We start from the raw sequence: 25,469 nt of genomic DNA on the forward strand, positions 1-25,469 counted from the left end.
GTGTCAAAATATTTCTAGTATATCAAATTAAACTTAATAACTAAAGAGCTAATAATTGCAAAAGTAACAAACCAATCCAAGCCCGGCCCAATCTTGGGTTGCTAAGCAGCCGAATCCAGGTTAAGGTTGGCCCATTAGAACCCACGGGCCACGATTCAGGAATCAAGCACCTCAATAATGCACCCCGCAAAAAAAGACATCTGAACTTGAAACGACGTCGTTAGAGCCTTTCTCTCCTTTTCAACAATTTAACCTTCTCAGAGGTCGCGTTTAGCTTCGCCTGCTCTGTTCCTTTTCTCCGTTGCACTGACCCTAACCTAAGATTCTGTACGGACTCTCTCTTTATATCTCTCTCTCTATCCCCACATTTTCTTTTTCTTTTTCTTTTTAATTTGAATAAATGGGTCATGTTCAATTGGCTAATCTTTCTCAGATCTCATGTTCTTTCTTGTATTATTAGTGTATGATTATTATGGGTTTTGGGCTTTAGAGGTTTGAATCACTGTCACTATATTCATGATTTGGTTTATATTAATGGGGTTGACTAATACATAATCGATGATAATAAAGTTGTAATTATAACATAAATATGATCATGTCAGTGTTGATTCTTATCCCATGTTGATGATGGGTTGTGTTCTTTTTTCCCCTAATTTTCTTGGAAAACCCTTTTAGGGTTTAAAGTGAGTTGACTTACTAGTAATTTACTGAACTAGTTTTTATGGGTTTTATTTCTTTTAGAATAGGGTTCATTGTTGGGATGTTAAGGCACATTCATGATTTATCATCATTAATTGTTGTATCATTTGAATGATGAGAAATGGAAAGCTGTGGCTGGGACACCTACCATCATTTGGACCATGTTTGTGTCAACAACCCACCTTTCCTTTGGCGCACATGGAAGATTATGATGTTTTAGGAAACTAGTCCTCCTATGTTTGGTAGCAAAAATGAAGATGGTATTTTCAGTAGCTTTTTCATCTTCAAAGTGAAAACAATGGATATATTTGCTTTGGATCATTTTTAATTGCTCAGAGCACAGAAAATAGTGTTTCCGTGTTTTCTAAAATTCATCCATTTTCAAGAAATGTTTTCAAAAACCAGTTTCTGCTTTCATTTTTCTGTTTTCAAAAAATTGAAGACAAAAAAGAGTTCTCCATTCCTTGAGTGAAGAGGCTTCTTACATCCCAACTACGTGGGATAAGCTATATGAATCTTTTTTGGTGAATCTAGGGTCAGGTCTTCTGCTAAACAGACCTTTTTTGTGCTAAAAAGCAAAGGTTTAGAATGAAAGAAAAGAGCCCATGTGTTGGTTCAAATTTATGATTTTAGAAGCCATGGAGGCACCCTGTTTTCCAAGGACTCAGGCAGGTTAAACTCTATCATAAGGCTTTTTACTTTGCTTTCTTTTATGGACCCAAACATATTGGAAGGACCTATACAGTAGTCCACATTGGAAGTTATGAATTGTTTGCTTGGCCTATAAGAGACTCATCTTTTGTATCATATATTTATATGGTCATTTTGATATACTCTGTTGTTTTACTGTGGCAGAAGCAATGACAGATGGTATTGTGGCAAAACATGCAACATTCATCTAATGTTGCTATTTAGATTGGATTTTGAGAGGGAATAGTAGAGAGCACATGAAGGAGAATTATAGTGAAGTGTGCATGATACACAGCGTATCACAATCTCACTATGAAATATTTTTGGAATTGGAAATTTATTACATCGTGGGATTGCTTAAGATAAGATTATGCTAATATAATTTAGTTTTCACTATTTTTTTCCTTCTAATTTCTATGAACAACCCCTTGCAATGAAAAATTAGTAAATCACTTGGCAATAATTCATACAATTTCTTCATCCAATTATCAATTTATTTCTTTGCAATTCAGTTGGATTATTCTGTTTTTCCACAGGGTGATACAATTCAATGAATTTTATTCATAGTCAACTGCTACATTTCTAATTTTGTGATTTTTTCTACTTCTTCTTCTTCTTCTTCTTTTCTGCTTTTCGGGAAACAATCTTTCATGCTTCATCTAACTTTTTTTTTGATAGGTAAATAGAGCATATATTAAAAGTGCTTCATGCTTCATCTAACTTTTGGCACATTATAAATCAACCAGATAAAGTTTTGTAATTATTGAATTTTCTCCAACTGATGAGTTTGTGCAGTGAATCTTGTTAGTGATTGGCTACAAGTAGAGCTTCTGCTTGTTTCCCATACCCCAATTTGCAAACTTGTGAACATATGATATGCTCTTGCATGTACTGCTGGCATCATATTTATCTAGAAAAGCAAATAGCTTACTGGTATAAATGTGTTAAATGCTGGTAAAGCAAATTAGTAAATCTGATCTGATGTTGATTTATTATTCACCTGTTGGTTCTGATTTATTTATGTAAAGTACTTTAGCCTTATATCAATCGGAAATCTCATCTTTGTTTTCCAGGCTTCCTGCATAGGACACCAAAATGGATGAGCTAATGAGTGGCAATTCAACAATTCCCAACCAAAAGATGAAAGCTTCTGCTAAGAAGACCTTGGATCCGATAACAAATGTATATATCTGGGACATGGATGAGACTCTTATATTGCTCAAATCTTTGTTGAATGGAACATATGCAGAAACTTTCAATGGTCTGAAGGATGTACAAAAGGGTGTAGAAATTGGCAAGATGTGGGAGAAATACATTCTTCAAGTGGCTGATGATATTTTCTTTTATGAACAAGTAAGTCTAATGTATGTCTTAAACATCCTTCCCTCCCTCTGAGTTGCACACTGTCAATTTAGTTTTATGATTTTCATATACAAATCTGCATATTGTAGCTGAAGAGTTTATTTGCTAACCTTGTTACAACATGTCAAAATGCAGATCGAGAACTATAATAAGCCCTTTCTTGATGCCTTGAGCCAGTATGATGATGGGAAGGATCTTTCTGATTATGATTTTAACCATGATGGCTGTAGTTCTCCATATGATGATCTCAACAAAAGAAAACTAGCTTACAGGCATCGTGTTATAGCCCATAAATACAAACAGGTATTGATAACACGCACCAATTAAGTATGAGATTTTTCTTTTTCCCTTATGGGTGATGATTATACCTATTTAATAATCCAATGGAAATGAGATCACCGTTTTTTCCATATTTTTTCCTCTGTTCACTACAAGGCTTTGGGAGGTGTTTTTATCCACTTTGTCACACAATATATGATTTGTACTTTTTATGGTCCAATTGCATTATCCTATATATAAATAGAGCTGGCTTTCATCCGATGGATATTAATGGAAAGTCTTTTACTGTGGCATGTATTGCTGTAAGGTATGACACATTACATTCTGTGGGTGGATATTCATCTTGTAGTTAATGGAGATCTGGTTAAATGCCCATGATAGGCTATTTTTTCCCTTCACTTTCCTGTCTATTCTCATGGTAGAGGGATTATTTTCTTCTTTTGTTGCATGCTTTTATGTACATATTTGTAAATACATTATCATATGCCTAACATGATCGGTGTTTCTTGATACATTAGTTCTAAATCCCTTCCCTTTTATTTCAGAGTGTGTTTAAAAACAACATTTTCTAAGGACTTGAGCCTGTTAGAGGGAGTTCAATTCTCCTTGACATGTTTATCCTGTTATCTAGACTCATTTGTCTCTTTTGTTTTCCTATTTCTCCTTCATCTAAATGAACCTTGCATTTTCTTTCAAACTGAAGGCACAGTTTGAAAGATAGAAAAGATAGAAAGAAAAAAAATGAAACGTCTTAAACTAAAAGGAATAATTTGTATATATTAGTTTTTAAGTTCTTTCTGCCTTTTCTTTCTCCTTCACCTCTAGTGAAGTTTTAGCAATCCATCAGAGGTGTAAACTGGCACAAACTCATGCAGTTAAATGATGATGTTTTTTAAGTGGTTGATTCTAAGTTAAAATTGGAAGAATGCGTTAAAATCTTAATGTTGTGTTTGGTTTCAGGAAATACTAAGGAAAGGAAAAAAAATGTTAAAGAAAATTATTTTCTCATGTTTGGTTTTATTATGAAAAATACAAAAGAAAATCAAATATATAATTAAAATTTGTTAGAAATTTGTAAATTTTCAAATTTTTTAATCTTGATATAAAGGAGTTAAAGTAAGTGAAAAGAGTTTAAAGTAGCATATAAAGGTAATTTATTAATTTTAAATCTGTTTTTTATTTTCTTTCACTTTTTCTTACCTTTTAGTTTTCCTCTCTATTTTATTTCCCTTAAATTTTTTGAGAACCAAACATAGCCTAGGTTTTTAAAAGCTCAGAAAATATTTGAAGGAAAAATGAGGGAATGTTAAACAAAGATTGATTTAATAAAAAAGTAAAATAAGATAAACACAGAGTGGTCAGAGTGTCTGACCTACCTAAAAGTGGCTTCTTGTTCTTTGGATCATCACCATAAGGAGGGGAAGAGAATGTGGTTAATTGAAATAAAGTGGGCAAGATAGCTTGGAGAAGTGTTTCTGACATTCTGTTGTCATTGCTGAAATTAGCATTTTTTAGAACAAGGGGTGGCATCAATCGAGAACAAGATGAGTGAAAGTAGTCTAAATTGGTTTGGTTATACAATGAACATCAATGATCCACCAGCCAGGGCTGAGGACAAGTGGGTTTAGGCAGTGAGGAAAAACAGGAAAGTCCATTATTTAACATAAACATGATCCTGGATAGAGTTAATTTGTAAAAGAGAATTCATGCTGACTCCTCATTCTTGATGTATGTTGTCTTTTGAGCTAGAGTTGTGTTGGCAACTCAAACTTGCTATTAATTGAAGCATAGAAATACTCTAAACAAAACAATAACGATAATAATAAAAAATTAAAAAATTAAAAAAAAAAATTCTTGGGGCTTAGAATAAAGGGCCAAAGTCAATGGACATGGGATGCATACACAATGGAAAAGAAAAAACTGGAAATGAGAAAATTAAATATCCAGAGAATCCAAGAATTCCAAGAATTATGATACAACTCAACAAAGATCCTGCTAAAATCAATGATAGATAGGCTCAAGAAAAGTTAATTTCAACTTCACAGGAGGAAGCTCTTCATCTTCAAAGATTTTCCTATTTCTCTTTCCAAATGCTGCAAAATACATGTTGAACTCTATTTGAAAGCTCTCCTTTGCCTCTTTTGCACCAGAAAATTAACTAATACCTACATCAGTACCCACCAAATACCAAAACAGAGAAAACAGAAGCTTAAGGATCTAAGGTCACCAGATGATGCAGAAGAAATGATTAACTGATTCCCCATGCTCTTTACACATGATGCTCCTATTAAGAACACACATTTCCTGCTTGTCGAATGATCCACCTCTGAAGGTTATCCAAAGTAACCGTTCTCACATTGAAAGCCACTTTCAAAGGAATACCTGAGACCAGTACCTTTATTTGGGAAATTACCCCTTCATAATGCACTAAATTTCAGAAAATAAGATTTACTATGAAACAAATAACCATTTGCATTGCTCCTCTGAACAAATTGTTCTTCCATCCCTTTAATGACATGCAAACAAAGCTCTACTTAAAGAAATAGAGTGCTTTTGAATTCCCAATCATGAAGATTTATGATGAACACTGTTCCACTTCATCTCCTTGCCCACACACCTTACACTGTCACTAACCCAAGCTGCACATGGAGCCATCAATGATTCCCATTGTCAATAGCACTATTACAGCCCTCTTCAGCAGTGGGAAAAGGATATTATACAGTTTTGACAATAAATCAGCTTGATAATTTTTCCCTTGATACATGTTTCTTCATCATGTCCATTCTAACTTATTGCTAAGGCTTATTCGAGCATCTCTCTGGTAACAAGGCTCTCAGTGGAGGATTTTATGATTCAGTCCCTAAATCAGTAACAGTCAGGTGTATTTCCTAGTGCCAATCTCCTTCATACTGAATTTCCAATAGTTAGGGCAAAAGGAATGACATCAACTTTGAGCATTTTCCAGTCTCAGATTATCTGAACAATCCATTCAAGCAAGAAGTTCCATCTACTTAAATTTTGTTTCTCCCTTGCACCTAGAAAATGTCTTTACCTTTCCTCTATATATAAATATCACTAGATTTATGAGGCAAAGTTAAACATGGTTTAATTAATACTTTTCCCAAGGTTTTGCATTTTATTATATTTTAGTTTCATCCTTCCAAGATGATGACAGTTTCTGGAAGTTTTTGTAAATCAAATATTGCATCTTTGTATCTGGGGTTTTGAACTTCCCCTTTAATGATAATAATTTATGGAAGAACCATGCTTTTTTCATCAGGATGCCACATTTTCTTTTCTCATTTTTCTGCATGATTAAGAAAGCTAACTTACTCTTCCAAGAATTTTTGGACAGAAATTTGTAGTATGAACTAGTGGAATCAACTAAATTGTGTTTTCCACTATTGCAGGGCTTGCATAACACTTTTGATCAGGATATGATAAAACTCTGGGATGATCTCTATGATATGACAGACAGTTATACAGATAGATGGCTCTCCTCAGGTACATTATCTAATGATGATGCAGCTGTGGAGCAATTTAATTAAGTCCTTTGATACTTCCATTGTTTAATTTAATTTTCCTGCTAGTCAATGTTACTGATCTGTTCTAAAAGTTCAGAGGTTTTACTTGCTTGAGAAGGTTGTGAGATAAATAAACCATAAGGAATAAATAAAAATAACCCATCAAGAGGATGCTTTACATGTTTGCAAATTGTATTATTTTTTATTTGAAAATACCAATGTTTTCAGAACCGGACCGGTGATCGAACCGGAAAAGTTACCGGTTCACGGTTCACTGGTCGGACCGGCGGTCGAACCGCTATCGAACCGCTGTTGAACCGGTGACGTCATAAATATATAATTTATATATTATTAAAATTAGAAATAATTATAAAAATTTTAAAATATATATAAATAAATTAAAAATCAATAATATTATCAAATTAAATCATATTAATATTTTTAATTTTATTAAATGGAATATGTAAAATATTTAAATGTGAATATATTAAAAATGAAAATTTAAACTAATTTTATCATTTTTAAAAATATTATTTTATTTTTATTTAATATTATAAAAAAAATTAAAATCCAATATATATTATTTTGTTTGCATATAATATAACAAAAGTTGTGTAGCTGAGTGGTGTCTTGGGATGCCTATAGACCTTGGGGTCCAAGGTTCAAATCCTCTCGGGTGGGACTTGCTATTTTTTTTTTCATTGAATTAGGTTGGTTAGCAATCCCACATCGGATTCCAAGTGAAATGAGGATGCAAATGATGCCTATAAAAGCTATCCACATTGAGGGGCAATGCATTACCTCATCTGTTGGGCTCAAGACTAAGCCCATAATATGATAGAGTGGGGTGTGGGCTTTGTCATTATGAGACAAGGCCCAGCATGGGCTTTTGCCCAAGCCTTTCATATAAGAAAGCCTTTAAAATGGTGATTAATTGGAACTGTTCAGTTCGATTAAAACCGTCCGGTTCCACCGGGTCACCGGTCCGACCGCCGGTTTAGGCGGTTCGTGACCGGTTTGATCGTTAAACGGTTCAATAGGGCAGGGCGGACCGAAATTGTGACCGGTCGACGGTTGAACCGGTCCGATCGGCCGGTCCGGTCCGGTTTTTAAAACATTGGAAAATACTAAATAGGAACCAATAAAAAAAATGGTACTAAACAGGAAATTTCATGTTATCATCCTTTGCATAAGTAAGATGATCGTAGGTGGCTCAAACATTCTATCTAGATTGATGATCCTTCTTTAAACTGAAATATGGTGAAAATTCATGATGGAAAATGATAAGAGAGGTGAAAGCTTGTTTTATGAAGAACAAAGGGCTACCTTGGTTGAGAAATTTTATGCTGGTTTTTCTAACCCAGACATTCTCACAGCCCCTTTTTTGATAGATAAACACACAGAAAAATTATATTAAAAGACAAAGGTGCCTAAAGGGCAACCCAAAGCATACAAGGAGTATACAAGAGGCGCCTAAAGGCAAGAACAAAAGAAGAGGGGATACAAAAACTCACTAGCCCTCATCTAGAACCCAACCAATCAAAAAAGTTCATTAAAGAAAGAGGTCCTACATCTATAAACAACTTAAACCAAGACCAAAGATTATATGTAAAAGAATATTTCATCCTTTGAATCGAGAGATTCTCATTTTCAAAAGCTATCTTGTTTCTTTCCTTCCAAACTGACCAAAATAAACAAAGAGGAGCTGTCATCCAAGCCTTTCTACACTTCTTGCCCACAAAGGAAACATGCCATCCTAGGAGAGTATCTCTAACCGAAAGCGGGAGGGCCCACATCACACCAAACAACGCAAAAAGAAGCTCCCACAAAACCCTAGCCTTGGAACAATGGATAAGAATGTGATTAATCGACTCCTTTTTAGCACAACAAAGGAAACATCCGTTGGCTATGGGCTACCCCCTCCTTTTGAGTTGATCCAGAGTTAGAACTTCCCCCCACAAAGCTTCCCAAGCAAAAAGCCCACCTTCGTGGGAACCCAAGGGCTCCAAATGATTTTCCACAGAAACGGGACTGCACTATTGGGTTCAAGAGCACTATAAAGGGATTTAACAAAAAAATTCTTGTCCTTAGTCTCTTTCCAAAGCACCCTATTAAGTCAATGACTACCCTCTTTCCTTGTAAAGTCAAAAGGAACCTCTCCACCGCCTTCACCTCCCAATCATTGAAAGGTCTAGAGAACCAGAGATTCCATTCCCCCTCTTCCCCCTAAGGATCCCTACAGTCTGCTACCCACGCATCTTTTGAATATGCTAAAGCATACAAAGAAGGAAAAGAATCACAAAGGGAATTGTTCCCACACCATTTGTCCTTCCAAAATCTCACTCTTCTACCATCTCCCACAAAAAAAAACAAAATTTTTAAACATCAGGGGCCCTTCTCTCCTAATTTCCTTCCATAACCCCACCCCATAGCCCTTCTTAACTTCACGGGTACACCAACCTCCTTTCTCCACCCCAAGCTTTCTACTAATGACAAGCCTCCACAAGGACTCCCTTTCAACCGCAAAGCGCCAACTCCACTTGCACAAAATGGCCCTATTGAATGTAGAGAGACTTCTAACACCCAAACCACCCTTCTTTTTATCTGAACTAACAATTTCCCACTTTACAAGATGAGGCTTCTTCTCCAAAGCTCCCCCATCCCATAGAAAGTCCCTTTGGATTTGCTATAATCTCAATCTAACAACTCTTGGCAAACGCATCAAAGACACGAGGTAAATGGGCATGCTAGCCAACGTACTCCAAATGAGAGTAATTCTCCCTCCTTTAGAAATAAATTGCCTCTTCCACATGGCTAGTCTCTTCCGAATCCTCTCCTCCACACCATCCCAAACCGCCACCGCTTTGTGTGGAGCACCCAAGGGGAGCCCCAAGTAAGTGGAAGGAAGAGCTTCCACTTTGCAGCCAAGTTCTAGGGCCAACATCTCTACATTTTCTACTATTCCCACGGGCAAAATTTCACTCTTATCCAAATTGATTCTCAGCCCCAAAATGGCTTCAAACCACATTAACAACCAACTCACAGCCCCTTCATATATGCTTTTATGGATGTTTGAATGTTTCTTTCCCATTCCTATGTATATCTGCTTATTGAGAAAAAAAAAAAGTATAATGAAAAGTATTCTTGGTTCTTTCATTTTCTTCGTGTTGTTGCTTCATTACACCTTCAACATGCCATTTGCTTGATATTGTTCCTCATTTAATAAGATCTCTTATTATTGGTTTAAAAGAAAAAAGAAAAAAAAGAAAAAAAGCAAGTGTTTGCTTTCTAAGTTGAACTGGAATGACAAAAAAGACATTGGCATTGACTGAGAAAATTAATTAATAGTTAGAAATAGATGGGAAATATGCAATGCCTAACTACATGACTTTTTTTTTTTTTTTTTTATCAATACCTAACTACATAACTTCTGATCCATTTGTTCTAGTTTTGGAACAAAGACTGTGAACCTCATAGGAATGGTCAATGTTAATAGTCGATGTTCTTTGGATCATAACAATGAGGTTTCTAGCTGGAAATATTTAATTCATACAGTGAACTGCATCAAATTAAAACCAATCCGTATGCTTTATTTTGTAAGAACAAATGTTGTTACCGGATTGAGGTAGTCACCTAAGGCTTGATTTGTGAAGTCCAGTGGGTCCTTGGATCAGGATTCAGCATAAGCAAAGCAGAGAACATCATACTCCTCACCTCAGAGTCATTACCTTATAAGAATAGTAAACGCATATCTTCATGTTGAATTTTCAATGAAGGCCTGAGGACACCTAAATGAGGTTGAAAAGTGGGGCTTCATATGTTAAGTGAATGATACCCTTTAATATTCTGGAATAACCTTGTACATTGGGTTGCAAGCCTGCAAAGAATCCATTACCTCACTCAGGACATTTCCTAATGGTGCATGTAATTATTAGCATGGATGAAATGTCATTAATTTGTGAAATATCGGCTATTGGATTTTATGGAAATATTGAAAATATTGAATGAGAATTCTGGAAAAAAAACTCAGATGGAAATTGATCAAAACTCTTAGAAATATTGGGGAAAAAAAACTCATAGAAATAATAAAACAAACAATAGTACACATATTAAAGGTTTGCCATGTAGCTGAATTTCGACTTTCCCTTCATAGTCCTCTAGTTTCAACCCTTCATTATTTATTCCAATTTTAGCTGTAATCTACCTTAAAAGCCATGGACCTTTATGCATTGTGGTTGAATGTTGGCCCAGTTTCTGCTGATTCTCAATATGTTTCTATTGTCATCATCCAATAATCTAGAGAAAATTGTACCTTGAGCTTCCGCACTGTTATGCCCAATTTCTGCATGCATTTCTTATGACATTCATACTTGCTGAAATGTAGCACGGGCCTTCTTGGAGCAGTGCTCAGATGAGAACAAAGATTCAACTCCTCTTGCTCCTGCCAATGGGGTTGTTGACTCTATTGATGCAAAATCCCAGAATGTTAATGTTTTAGTGACTTCTGGATCACTGATACCCAGTCTTGTTAAATGCTTACTCTTTCGACTGGATGATCTGATAACACATGGAAATGGTTAGCATGCCTTCTGTTTCATTGATTCTTACTTGCAATGCACTATTACTTCATTTACCCCAATTTGGTTTACTTTAGGACTCATGGACATCTTGCATGGTTCATGTATTTTAACTACCCTTAACAATACAGATCCTGTCTCCACCTTTGTACTTTATATTCGTGTAAAGCATCTGGATAGCAATATTCAGCCTTGTTTAAGTTTGTCCAAAAGTTTATGTTATTATATGGTATATAAGATGGTATGGAAGTTATTGCTAGAAGACCATCCAGAAAAGCATGAAATTGATAAAATCAATTTACAGTTTAATGAACTTAATGTAATTGATTTTGTTCTTTCTTTAGGGTCTTAGTTCTTGTTTATTGTATGATTGACACAGCCTGAAGTAACAAATATTTGAGACATTCCACTGAAAGGAGATGAATAATTACAGGAAGAAAAGGTAGAATGGTGTAGCCATCATTATCTAGTCTTCCCAAAAAGGGTATAATAACAATTTTATACTGTTGTATTGTGCTTCCAATGACTCTCCCCTTAGGCTATGTTTGGTTCTTAGAAGTATTGAGGAAAGAAAAAAATGTTAAGGAAAATAGTCTTCTCATGTTTGGTTTCATTATGAGAAATACAAAAGAAAATCAAACATAATTAGAATTAGTTAAAAAAATTTAAAATTTAAAATTATATAATCTTTATATGGTGGAGGAAAATAAGTGAAATGAATTTGAAAAATTATATAAAAATAATTTATTGAGTTTAAATTTATTTTTTCTTTTCTTCTCTATTTTTTTCCCTCGCATTTCCCCTCATATCTTCTGAGAACCAAACATAGAAAAACTGCCCTGATCGTTCAGTGGTATGATGCTGAGCCTAAGCACATTCCTTACCTGTAGTAGACATTGTTATTCCCTTGCATAGTCACATCGTGTGTGACAGAAAAACTGTTCTTCACATGCAAAATCATCATATTACCGCCTATGCTGTTGTTTTGGACCACAGCATAAACCAACTTTAATGTCCTCTAATGCTGGCAAACTCTTTTGGCAACCATGGATTGTCATTTGTGATTTTCACTTATTCTGTCACCTGTTCTGGTGTTATTTTAAAACATCTATTATTTATTCTTAATTATATAGCTTCTAGACTAGCAACTGATCTATTTAAACATACTCCGATGGTTCCAAAATTTCACTGCTTCAACTTCTTACACAAAACCAGTTGTGTCTGTTATGAAAAGAAAACAGGCAAGGACATCAACATGTAACTCATGCCATGCTGTTGCTCCCCACATGACTCTGGGTACAATAATGGATTGTATGAAGTATTAACATCTTAATCTGCAAACTTAGTTGGTTTATGCATGTACATTATGGTTCCACCCTTGGGCTGTGACAAATCTCCCATTTTTTCAGTTTACAGCTCATGGGAGGTGGGGAAGCTCCAATGTTTTTCATGGATCAAGGAGCGTTTCAGTGGTCCAAATGTCCGCTTTTGCGTAATTGGGGATGGATGGGAAGAGTGTGAGGCAGCACAGACTATGAGATGGCCATTTGTTAAGATTGATCTACGGCCAGGCAGTTCTCACAGATTTCCAGGCCTTACGTTGAGGACAGTAGGCCACTATTTCTCTATCGTGTATGGAATCCCAGATGCTGAAAATGATGATGAGTAGCCGTACACCAGCTGCATCATGTAAGGTCTCTTTTATTTAATTTTTCCTTCTTTTTTAAAATAAAAAAATTATTCCATATGGAATGAGACATTAATGTTATAAAAGCAGGTATAACAGAATCATGTGAATCATACAGTACTCAGATTGGCGAAGCCACTAATGAGTCATGTTATTGCATGGCCAAACAAAAAGATAAAAGGTTTCCTCATAAACCATCCATGTACATGGTGATTACAAATGGTGGGTCAGACTGATTATGTACTGTCCTGTATTTGTCGGGTTGATTTTCATGAGGCTGTGGCCATAGTTGTAAAATTTAGATTTTTGAGTGTTTTATTCAATGGAGACATTGGCTGGATTGCATCCATGATTGCACAATTTAGATTATTGGGCATTTGTTGTTATTCAATGAGAGACATCACTTACATTGTATCCATGGTTTGTATAGTTTAGATTCTTGAAAATTTGTTCTATTCATGGGAAAATTTGCTCCGATTGCATCAATGGTTGTATAGTTCAGATTCTTGAGAATTTGTTCTTATTCAGCAAAAGACCTAACTTGATTCCACCATTCATAGTTGTACAACTAAGATTGTTGAGATTTGTTTTCTATTTAATAATTTTGTCTGACCTGCTAGAAATATTATGCTATTATCTCATACTACCTTTTCGTATCCAGATGTCAAAACAGGTTTGCATGAGATCCTCTTTCAGTCAGTTGGTACTTTGAGCATATTTGGAAATGCACACCTTTGAGCTACTCACAAGGATGTCTTCCAGCAGCAAATAGCCTCATGTTTTTGCCTGGACATGCTATCCAAAATTAATAGGAAGAGCCGATTGTAAAAAGAGTGAAGACTAACATAATATGAATGTATCGGGTTCGGAATCCCTTGGAACAGTTCAGATGTGTGGGTAAGGAAACAAGTCATTTATGTGTGAACTCATCTGAGAGCTAGCCCGTCGTTCTCAAGTACTTCAAATTTCTGTAGAAATGTTTAAACCTTGTTTTTGGTGTTTGGTTTACATGTAAAATTGTAATATTACAAGTTTCGGAACTTGAGATGCTGGCAAGACACATATATGGAGTATGGGTCATAAATGTATATAAATTTTAAGGGTCCCTGCTTCTAGTTTGCGGTCTTGATTCAAGATGCTGTCCTTTTAGATTTTGTTTTCTTCCTCTAGGAGTCCATTTCATCTTTGGTTCCTGAAAATTGACCTGGTGAAACCAGGCAGCCCAAGGACTGAAGTGTCTAGAGAATGATGTAATTGCCTACGAATCTGGACAAAAGGATTAGATTTCTTTCCAGATTTCCATCCAAGTAGACCTCTTTCTGAACTTTTTTTCTCTCTCTCTCTCTATCTCTTTCCTTCAATGAAAACAATAAAAAATTATTCCCTTTTGTTGAAACCCATGTTTGTTCTTTCTTCACAAATCAAGGGTTGTTCTCAGTTTGACAGTGGCTTAATCAAAATCCATACGAAAGCCGAAAGCCTTCAGTTTCTGCGCAGAATTCAGCCTTATCACATCAAATAATGTTCTTGCCTAATATTTCATTGCAAAGACCAATCTATATTTCTTTAAATCATCAAGTGGTGGTTTCACTAATGACACTCAGAAAAGGAAAGGTAAGCTGTTGATGTTGATCTCCTCTCAGATATAAACCCTAATGATTCCAAAGGCCTGTTTCAGATAAATGATTAGTGCAGGAAAAAACTTGCCCAGATCCCAGGCAAATGAACAGTAAAATTATCAAATGCAGCGTGCCGCCAATATGGACTGAATAGACTGTTGCATGTCCACATTATCACATGACATTAAGCTTATCTTTTCTATAAGCTATCCGTATTCGTATGCCTAAAATGAGGTTTGTCGTAGATCTTTCTCCAACAGTATCAGGGGAAAAGCCCAAAACACTCGTCTTTTACTTAATTTTTGTGATTGACTTGTTTGATTAACAACTAGATTGGGTCAAGTTGAATATACAAATCCATATCTCCTCCCATGGTACCTCCATCACTCAAAATGATTACACATCTCGTCCTAGAATTTCAAGAACCCATGTCCTAAAATATAGTCAAATGTTGATCTAGTCTTTTTGAAGCAAACAAACTAGCCCTAGACATGAAGGGTTACAGACTGAGTGAAAGAGTCATTTCTTTGTAGCTATACAAATGAACTAGACATGAAGTCCAGTTAAAAGAAGTCATCAAAATTTGTAGGGAGTAAAATATAAGCTGAATTATTGATGGATTTTTCTAGAACTTTGGCAAGAATATCCAATTGGCATCCGGTTGAAGTGGGGAGAAAAGGCCAAGACAAGTACAAAATGTGGTCCCTTTGTTGACATGCTTATCTATCAAGCCTGCAATGATTTTTTGTATTCTTCTCCAAACTAATAAATGCCACTGCCCATACTACATGGACTTCTCATTTCTGCCGCTTTTTGTCCCTCCCCCCACCACGTTCGTTAAAATATCATATATCTACACTTTCTCTTCTTCTTTTTGGAAGCCTTACAAATGTTGTTCTCTTTCTCTTTCAACCTTAATAATTGTTTAAGCTTTGGGGTTTCTAATTGACTCATAATCTTCAGCTATCTTTAGATTTCAAGTGACTGAAGAGCTCCCTTGTTTTAGACAGATCTTCAGCTAACACCACATGCATATAAGCAGATATATTCAGATAAAATGAACTAGACTTTCCTCATGCTGATTCCCCTCTTTCCACTAGTGTAACATCATCATCATCAACAACAAAAAGAAGTCAGAGCAGAAATAATTAACCCAATTTTTAGCTTGTGGTTCCCCATTGAAACATTTAGGTGAAATTACTGGGCATGTGATATGGGACACCATCATGTTGTTCCCTTTCGGTAAAACTACAGGTTTTACCGTTTGATGGCAACATGCCGACGCCAGTGTGCTCATTATCTCAACACTCATTGTTGAACATCCCAGATAATAAAAACTTGTTTTAAGTGCAAAAGCATCATGTTCTGATCCTTCTCTAATTTTGTTCCCCTTTACTATTCTTCATATCTCTTTATGCCAGGTCAAGTGAAAGTTATATCCCTTTCCCTGATACCATCCAAGAGAGTAAAATGGATAAACCTTTCTACCATGACATCAATACTCAAAAGAAGTAGGAAGCATCAAGTATCAGTCATACCTGGTGCTGCTTTGTGACAGGTGGCATATATACGACATAAGGTGGTACTGCAGGACATCATGGCATCATCCGATACATGATTCAGGGCATTTTACCACCAATCCGGTTAGCCTCGTAATTCTAGTCTCTGTTTGTTTTTTTGACTTTTTAATGAAAATAATTTGTTTGTTTTCAAAATTTAGATTATTTGTTTTTCTAATTTTTTATAACTTATTATAAAATTTTTACTAAGTAAAAAAAACTAAAATATGTAACTTTTCTAAATAAAAAAAACAACATATTAGTTTTTTTTTATTTTTTTAATATTTAATAGAAATAAAATATTATAAAAATAAACAACTTAATATTTAACACTATTAAGTATTAAGGATCTATTTAAAATTAAGTAAAAAAACAAACACCTCACTCATACGTACCATACAGTATTGGAAGCAAAAATTGTTTTAATACGAAAACAGTTGGATAAGCAGCCTGCAGGTATTATCAATGGCCTTTTTCTTTTGGTAGCAAAGACAGCAAAACTAAGCAAAAACAATACACACATGCATTTTGTGCAAATTTTCCAAGGCAGATCCTAGTATGAGATGCATAAAATGAATAGTGTAAGTAGAAGCATGGAAATCTGTGATTTCACGAATCAGAAGGGAACAGAGATAGACCCAGCTCATGTCAGAAGATTAGTTTCATGATGAACATGGGCCTAGGTGTTTTGTACCCTGCGAGGCATGATCTAGGCCTGCCCATGAGCCCAACATTAATTGATTTTCAGCATATATTAGCCCAATGGGGTATTAATTGCTCATAACAGATTACAGCAACTCCCAAAAACTCATGATAATGCAAGGACACAGGAACCCCAGAAAGGAGCGTGTGGCTTAACACATCACTCACGTGCATGCAGTGTAAAACACTAAAAGCAGAGAGAGAGAGGTGGGGCACAGTGTTTCTGGCAAAGCTGATCTTGATATGCCACCAACAGAAAAGGAAGACTGTCTTTGTATGTGAAACAGAAGAAAGCGAAAGCTTCACTGCACCTTGTAAGAAGTTAAGAACTGAGACAAGGGAAAAGGTAAAAAGAAAAAACTTTCACTTGACACCACCTTTTCTCACTCTGCCTTTGTGCGTTTATATCCTCTTTCTCTCTCTCTCTCTCTCTCTCTCTCTCTCTCTCTCTCTCTCTCTCTCTCTTTCTCACTCTGCAACTTGCAAAGGTATGTGTTCGCCCCACTTCACAATGTTTAACTGAATTGGATTGCTTGAGAGTGTCATTGGGCTTTTCTCTGTTTCTGGGTACCTAATAAAGCTACATGTATGGTTTTGAGTGGAAATTTTTTCAACTGGGTAATGGGAATTTTATTGTTTATGTAATTTTCTCACTCTCTTCATCGTCTTGCTATTTTTCTTGGGATTGTTCTTTAAAATGGTATGGTTTTCCTTCACAATCCTGGTGTTTTCTTGGGCTTTTTTTGATCTGTCTCAGCAAATGCATTTGCAGTTCTCCTTTTAAGTTTCTCTGCTTTCCAGAAATGGCGAGGATGGGAGAAATATTGATGCTGTCTGGGCCAAAGGCAGGAAGCTTTTAAGAGCTTGGCAGAGAAAACATACCCTTGCAAGGATTACAATGCCGGTTCCTCTTGCTCCATACCCGACGCCCCCAGTGCCATTTACACAGCCTGCAAATGGTATCTTCCTCAGTTCTACACTATTCTTAGTTTGAAACCAATGTGAATTCTCTTTCCATTTGGTAGCCCAATAAACAGAGAACAAAAGAATCCTTGGGATCTAACAACTATCTGGGAAAAAGAATAGCTGTTATAAGATTCCAAATTTCCTTTTCTTCTCTTCCACCTTCTGGTCAACCAAACCAGGTCTAGTTACACAATTAGCAGAGAAATTGAAAGATCAATAAAGAAAAATCCAAGTATTTCACTGGAAGAAAATACTAGGAGAGTTGGGTAAGGAAGAGATTCTGCAATTACCTAAGTAGCTGATTCAGGAAGGGTCAATGTTACCCAATCCAGTGACCAACAAGATTTGTCTCACCAAGTGTCCTACAGGGCATGGTCCATAGAATCTCCTCAGTCTTGCAGCAATAAAGAGTTGCTCTGCTTTTTTCAGTAATTTATAACTAGCGATCTAATTTCTAAAAGAAGCTTCTGTCGGTCATCAGGTGCACAGAGCCAACTTGTATGTTCTGGTTGTCGAAACCTTCTACTCTATCCAGTTGGAGCAACTTCTGTATGCTGTGCTGTTTGCAATGTAGTCACAGCTGTTCCACCGCCTGGTATGTTTGCTAGTCTTCTTGGTTCACATGACCCTGCCATATTATATAAACTGAATAAGTTAATTTTATTCTTGTAATTTTCATTTCTATCTGGACTAGATAATTGGAAAGGCCTGAGCACAATCACTTCCCTGTAATAATTTTTGTAACATTGAATAGGCACAGAAATGGCTCAGCTGGTCTGTGGGGGCTGCCACACCTTACTCATGTACATCCGTGGAGCAACAAGTGTACAGTGTTCATGTTGTCACACTATCAATCTAGCCTTGGAAGGTATAAATTTTGTGATGGCATAAATATTCTTAATGAATTTAAGGTTTTTCTTTTTTACCCAAGAATATGAAACTTTCAATATGTTTCTCAAGTTAAAAACTTTGTAAGCATCAAATGTATATTGTAACAGCAAATCAAGTTGCACATGTTAATTGCGGGAATTGCCGGATGCTGTTGATGTACCAATATGGAGCTAGATCTGTAAAATGTGCAGTTTGCAATTTTGTGACATCTGTTGGGGTAAGTACATAATTCATTCTACTTTATGCATTTAGCAAAATTGATGGGTAGCCTCGTTAACATAAACATCTCTTAAGATGTAGACACAAGCATGAAACAAGATAGAAATACTAATTGAAGTAGAGTTCAACCCTCAGTCAAAGAAGACCAACTTCATTCCTATTCAAGCAAAAGATGAATGATATTCAAAAGAGGTTCATGACTAAGAAGACACTAAAGGTGCATATAAAGTAGGAGCAAGTCCCAAATTGAAATTTTGCTGCCAGGTCTCTTGCTTTAATGCCAACAAGCAATTGTTCTAAGCTGCATGATCTTATCCATTTCATCGATGCAGCATGACAAGAACCACCTGGTAATCAGGCAAGCTAGCTACTGTAAACTTGAGGACATTTTGATGCTAGGCAGGTGGTTATAAATCAAAAGCCTTATCTCTTTCCACCCTTTAGTTTTCCTATTATCAAGAAAATTCACTTTAAACAAATGCTCAAGCTTAAGGATGAGACTATCTAATCATCATTTCACTCAAGATTTTTCTAGGGACCCACAAGATTTAATCTTATCATCCAATCCTTGATCCAACCTATCCTATTGAGTTACAAGGCTTCAAGTTTCTGGAGATATTTGGCCATATGGCAAGGTGTGAAGCACTACTCCCATTCAATACTACAGATTCAAGATTGGTATCAGCCAATAACTACAAAGTACTAGAACTAAATGATCTAGTATTGTCAACAAATAAGTTGCTTGATTAGTTTCTGAAATCATAATTCGTTTTTTTCCTAGCTTGTACAGAAACATCAATCTACAAAAATAATACCAGGCTCAATCATGAAGAATGATTTTCAGGACCTCAAATTTGGGTTTCTAGGCACATCTACATTCTAAATGTATGGTGAAATCCCATACCACTGTTTTGGTTTATATTTTTTCCCATTATGCTTTCCAATATCTTCTCATTTAGTTGTGCTGCATATGTATATAAGATATTATAGACACTCTAAAGTTTAGATTTCAACCACATTAAACATTATCTATGTATCACTAGCACTTCCAAGAAGAAGCCATCTCCATCTCAGACCCTGAGTAAATCACTTTTGGGCAAGGGTTGGGCTTTCCTCAAATGTATCCTGAATTATAACATAATTTTCACATTATATCCGTAGCCTACACAGACCAAACATGGTCAAATTATCAGAATGCTATAATTTTGCTTTAATTAAGAAAAAATGTATTGGGGGTGGGAAAAGCAACAATAAAATAGTAGTAATACCAGTAGTAAGGTATAATACATTTTATGTGGTATATTTATTTGTATTCCACTACATAAAGCATCACTAACCAATAACCATGCTGTAGGATAACTAGACACTAAGTTAGTCACAACACCCACAGACCATTGATCCTATTGAATCGTCAGTACATGATTCCTTCTTTTGCAATTTCAATTTTCTATTTTCAATCCTGGAAAAGAACAATATAAGCAACATGGTTAGAATATCAAAGAAAAAACTGAAAAAAGCTGTAGTCATATAGACTAAAATCTTTCTCCTATATTTTACTATATTTAATGTGTTCTTATTGGATGATACAGGCCTCAACAAGCTCTACTGAACACAAGTTCAACTGCTAAAAGTGATGAGAAGTTCTGTTATTACAGACTCTACAGCTTTGGTTCTTATGTACATGGTATTCCACATGATTGCATCCCTCAACAAGAAGAGAACTCTCCTCAGGCCACATGTATAGAGTTATTTTCCATTTGCGCGATCTATAAGAATAATTAGCTTTACCAGCAGGTTGGGTGTGTGAACGGCATTCTATGAGAAGATTTTTAGGCTGTGAGTTCATTTGAAAATTTTTGGATAAGAAAAACTTTGTTTTCTTTTACTTTGACAAGTGTGTATTGTATGGGTGGCATCAAGGACACTGGATCTATTTATTTTCATTAACTTTTATGTTTCTTGAACTGCCAAAAGTTCCAGATACCCACTGATGTTTTGCTGTCATTTAAGGCACATAATGCCTTGGACTGAATGATCCAAGAAAATTACTCATATTAGATGGTTGATAATGCTTTATTTGACTTCAACCAATAGCTCATGGGAGTTCAAAGAGTGAGAAAACCTGAAAGAATCTCCAGATAAAGACAGAAAAGGAGGTATCTATCTACTTCAGAATCGGATAAACTTGCAGTGTGGATGATATTCAAAACTAATCCTGCAAGAGAAATTTAACATCATTATCTCTCTGTCATCAGAGAGTAATGTACTCTTCAATCTACCTAGAGGTGAGGTAAATTTCTCTCCTCCTTTCAGTTCAGCTATAAGAAATATTGAGCTTAATTTGAAAATGAAATGGTAAAAAGACAAGGGAAAACAGAATATTCGAAAAATTGCACTCTGTTGTCATGAATCTCTTCAGCTGGTCTTAGCTAAGCATTACACAAGCATGACTTCGATACAAAGGACCACCAAATATTACCCAATCAACACAATCCATTTCCATTTTGGATTCCCATTATCCTCGTTTGCCTTCAATTCAATGTCAGTCCTTAATGGCATAGTCATTGTCCTTTGCTGAGCACAATCACATCACTAAGTTTTCATCCATTTCTTGGTGTATCCAAGTTTTTCCTTTCCTGACACCAACCATCTCATATTTTCCACTCAAAGGAACATGTTCGACAATGATATCCAAATTTCGCTTTCCAATAAGATAAGGATTTTCTCTAAATCTCCCCTTCCAAAAAGATAAGGATTTTTCTCTAAATTTCCCCTTCCAATAAGATAAGGATTTTCCTCTATATTATGTCAATCACAAAAACTTCAAATGCAATTTCCACCACATTATCCATCCTACTATAGCTGTATAAACAATGCAATCTCCATCTTCCCCTCCCTATCGTTAAGTATTCATCAGACATCAATTTTATCAAGCGTTGCTACTCCTCCATATTTAAGTGAGATTGTATTGATGCATCAAACTTCAGATTTGGCTATCTCCAAACCATGTGATGCTAAATCATATTTCATACTTCTAAGCATCTATCCCAGCTCTGGACTCATGCAATTGGAACTCTTTCACGTCACTTATCTCACATCACAAAATTTAGAACTCAATTTTCTAGCTGGCTTTTCTTTCTTTCTTTCTTTCCTTCTTTATCTTTTAAGATTTTACTTTCTATTAAAAACTTTACTTTCAAAATGAATTCACTGGTTCATCTTTTTGGAGATTTTAGCAATGAAGGTATAAAGAAAAAACTGCACAGATAAGAGAAATTCATAGGTAAATGGTTCAAAATCCTGGTAAGTACTGTTGGTGCAGTAATATTCAAAACTCCAAATGTGTTGTTATAGCAAATAAATAGTTCCTAAAATAAAGTGATATAAAATTAGACAGTCAGAGAGAGTGAAAGAGAGGGATTTGACTTCCAATCTTGTGGTGAGAACTTCTTATGTCTGAACATGTATAAATTATAAGAGAGAGAGGGAGAGGGAGAGAGAGGGAGATATTTGAGCTTCAATTTTGTGGTGAGAAGATTGATGTTTGAACATGTAAAAATTCTGAGGAATAGGTTGAGGCTATATCACGTGGTGAGTGTGATGTAAGATTCATTTTCATTACCATATCATATTATATGAGGACACTCAGATGAGGAACACACTTCACTAAGATAGCTATAGAAACAAACACATATGTATGTATTTATAACCTGTAGGGAGCAAAGAAATCCTTCAGCTATACAGAAAGTCCTACGAAACTAGAACCACAGAAATATAGAAGTAAATATGCACTAATTTTCTCATGTAATAAAAGGAATGCTAGTATTAATGTTTTGGTGACCCCTTAATTTAAGGCTGTGCCTAGAGATGGCATTTCCTTTCATTGAACTTAGTTTGGGGCTAGCATTTTAATCACATGGGGTTAGCAGCTCAAAACGAGCTATCTTATTCATTGGACCAAACCCCTCAATAAAATTAAAATTTTCCAGCATAATATAAAAAAAGTTAATGCCTATGATGACTTCATTAGTTGATGTTATATCATTGATGGGCAACAAGCTATCCTATTCAATGGACCAAACTACCTCTACATTCTCCTTCTTTGTTATTTGTTTTTTCTTTTTAATTAATAATGTTCCCTTCTCTTACCACCTCATCTTTTTCCAAAGCATAAGGTTCTCCAGTGTGCCCCAGCTCTGTATTGCTGCTGAATCCATTTTAGTGGTGGATCCATTCCATTCTCTTCCTTTAAATGGGAATCTACTTCAAACTCAACCTTAACATTCTGTATATCACAACATCCATACAGTTAGAGCTGATCTGATTTTTCACAGAGCTTCCATCCCTTATAACACCCCCTACACACAAAAATAATAATAAAAATCACTTCGTTAGGTAAGCATGTTTCAAGCTCTCAGAACATTCAATTTGTCTTCTGTTCTCATGTCATTTTCTGAGATATTTCATCAGAACATAATATCAAAAAGGCATATTCCTCCTATGCTAATTGCTCTGGTAACATCATCCCATCTGTAGGCAACTAATGCTATCTCCTAGACCAAAACAACAGTACTTTGGGTCATGGACCCCAGGTCTGCCTGTGGGGATAAAGATTCAGGCATAATGTTAGGATGACCAATTTTCAATAGTAGAGCAAGTGTTGCTAAATTCAATAGAAGGGTTTCAAGCAAGCACTTCCCAATCATGTGTATGTGAATTTGGAATGCCGTCTTTCAATTATATCAGCGATAATGAGGGGACTTAGCACCTAAAAATATCAACGCAGCAGTCAGTTGTGAAACCTAAATGTCTTTTGACAAACACATGTGGGGCAAACTACTCCAAACAACCAATCCTCATCAGTTTGAAGGGGACTTTCAGATACAGCAAAATAAAACCTGACGTGGCAAGAAGGAAGTATTACATTGTAATGTAGTAAAAGACACAGCTTGTAATTACATTTTAGTTTGGTTAAGGTTAGTTTATGGTTAGCTTATTCGTTTTTATCTCTTAAAGTACATAAATTGTTCTACTTAAATTGTGTGACAGTTATGCTTTTAATTGGTGTATGAGCTGTTGCACATCTCAAGCATAAGGTGGACCTCCTCAAGAGATGATGTTTAACACTAGGCATAAAACAAAAGTTTGTGCTTTGAGACATTTCTCTTGTGCCTTTCCCTGGGGTGAGCCTCACCTTGAGACAGAGGCCACACAAGCATCATATGACTATGACAACTACATCTCAGTTTTTTACCAATTTTGACCCCCCAAATATTACAAAGTTTGGACAGTTACCTTCACATGAAAAAATCTTGTTTCAGTCCCACATATTTTGTTGTGTAGATGTCACCCACTTGTCTCCAATTTATATTCTTACAATAATTTATGAACTTTGTAGGGGGGAAAAAAAGGACAAAAGAAAAAGAAACAAAATACAGCCATAATTGAACTATTCAATCAGAAGGTTCTCCATAGAAACCTATTTCTTAGGAAAAAAGAAAAACAAAAACCAAGACTACAACCGGTCTACCCTTTAAACTTATCCAAGAGGCAAGCAACCATGGTCTGCGTCAATTGTGTTATACTGGTCTTCTTGGTCAGAAGAATCCAAAAACTAAAGATGTAATTTCTATTTCAATTGAACCCTTACTACAATGCAGGCCTTTCTTGATGGTTAACAATGCTAGATTTTCTATATCTGAAAGGGATGGAAAGCTAACCTTGTTTTGTCCGCAGTCTACTCTCTCCACATGCATTATGCTGATATCTTGAGTTATACCAGAATGACCTGGGGAAGAAAAATGTGTAACATTCTAACATCAACTATGAAACTAGCTTAATCACAAAATCAGAACACATTCTAAAGGATATTAGGATAACCAACTGACAGTTGAAGGATAATTAACAAGTGGATAGTTTTCAAGATAGCCCTGCCTGTAAAAACTTAAAATTGTGATTCTCTTTTACCTCATAAGAAGCAGACCCTTGTCCTATCTATCTCTACTCAACCACAACAGCAAACAGCATGAGTTGAAGCAAAGAATCCTAGCACCAGCTCACCAAATCCATATGTAGTTTCCCTCAGGAGACTTGACAGATTTTGCTTCCTTGGTTTCTGCTGAAGATAACTGCTGATATAGTTTTATAAAATACCATCTTCAGAGTCTTTTTTGTTCAGAATTCCCAAAGGGATTCTTGAGTTATGTGGAGATGCTAACTAAAAAAAATCTCGCATGATAGTTTTACATTGCCATTTCACTAGGAAGCTTATGCCTGTTTCTTAACTTTCTGTGAACAGAAAGACCTTTCATAATATGACAAACAAAATTTGCCCTTAAAATTGACTTCTCTGTTCATACTGTGTGAATTACAGAGCAAGCGGCTCATGGCGAAGAAAGTGCAGCTCAACTATAATGTGACAAATGATTGGGGAAAATTAACCAACTACTCAAAAGTATATATTCCATCATGCTGCATAGTGCGTATTATGTGTTTACTCAACTATATATAAAGTTAGCACTAAGGGAATCACACCTGTGTGGCATGGTAGTCTTGATGTTTGTCACGTGGCAGTAATGATGTTGGTGGATTGACAATGGATAGGATTATCATCAGAACCACCAATTGTAATTCACATTTCACTCTACTTGCTAAACCTGACTCCAATCCAGGAAAATAAGGAGCCCTGCCAACAT

The 25,469-nt window shown here is 35.7% G+C and overlaps 2 protein-coding genes and 1 long non-coding RNA gene across 12 annotated transcripts; 2 read left to right on the forward strand and 1 right to left on the reverse strand.

Annotated features, from left to right (window-relative positions):
• The first annotated feature begins 232 nt into the window (after window positions 1-232).
• On the forward strand, window positions 233-13,939 carry LOC117934251 (eyes absent homolog). 6 transcript variants are annotated; one of them, XM_034855945.1, is made up of 7 exons: window positions 233-327; window positions 2,463-2,742; window positions 2,887-3,054; window positions 6,441-6,534; window positions 10,939-11,130; window positions 12,541-12,825; window positions 13,480-13,939. In XM_034855945.1, the coding sequence occupies exons 2-6, from the start codon at window positions 2,485-2,487 to the stop codon at window positions 12,798-12,800; spliced, it is 972 nt and encodes a 323-aa protein (XP_034711836.1). In that variant the 5' UTR covers window positions 233-327; window positions 2,463-2,484; the 3' UTR covers window positions 12,801-12,825; window positions 13,480-13,939. The 6 variants fall into 6 exon arrangements, with proteins under 6 accessions (XP_034711836.1, XP_034711816.1, XP_034711843.1 ...); XM_034855925.1 differs by having other exon boundaries at window positions 12,541-12,820; XM_034855952.1 differs by lacking the exon at window positions 13,480-13,939 and adding an exon at window positions 12,909-13,187 and having other exon boundaries at window positions 12,541-12,820.
• A 3,208-nt stretch (window positions 13,940-17,147) lies between these two features.
• Window positions 17,148-20,765, forward strand: LOC117928093 (protein LOL1). 5 transcript variants are annotated; one of them, XM_034847932.1, is made up of 6 exons: window positions 17,148-17,186; window positions 17,471-17,657; window positions 18,146-18,259; window positions 18,419-18,532; window positions 18,663-18,772; window positions 20,364-20,765. In XM_034847932.1, the coding sequence occupies exons 2-6, from the start codon at window positions 17,597-17,599 to the stop codon at window positions 20,400-20,402; spliced, it is 438 nt and encodes a 145-aa protein (XP_034703823.1). In that variant the 5' UTR covers window positions 17,148-17,186; window positions 17,471-17,596; the 3' UTR covers window positions 20,403-20,765. The 5 variants fall into 5 exon arrangements, with proteins under 5 accessions (XP_034703823.1, XP_034703797.1, XP_034703815.1 ...); XM_034847906.1 differs by lacking the exon at window positions 20,364-20,765 and adding an exon at window positions 19,556-19,672; XM_034847924.1 differs by lacking the exon at window positions 20,364-20,765 and adding an exon at window positions 19,556-19,672 and having other exon boundaries at window positions 17,154-17,186; window positions 17,500-17,657.
• Window positions 17,701-24,553, reverse strand: LOC117928104. The gene is made up of 2 exons (XR_004653510.1): window positions 24,495-24,553; window positions 17,701-18,292 (listed from the first exon to the last, which is right to left on the reverse strand). It is a non-coding gene; the product is annotated as an uncharacterized LOC117928104 (long non-coding RNA).
• Window positions 24,554-25,469: the final 916 nt, after the last annotated feature.

The sequence above is a fragment of the Vitis riparia genome, chromosome 2 (genome assembly GCF_004353265.1).
Source record: "Vitis riparia cultivar Riparia Gloire de Montpellier isolate 1030 chromosome 2, EGFV_Vit.rip_1.0, whole genome shotgun sequence".
Taxonomy (NCBI): Eukaryota; Viridiplantae; Streptophyta; class Magnoliopsida; order Vitales; family Vitaceae; genus Vitis; species Vitis riparia.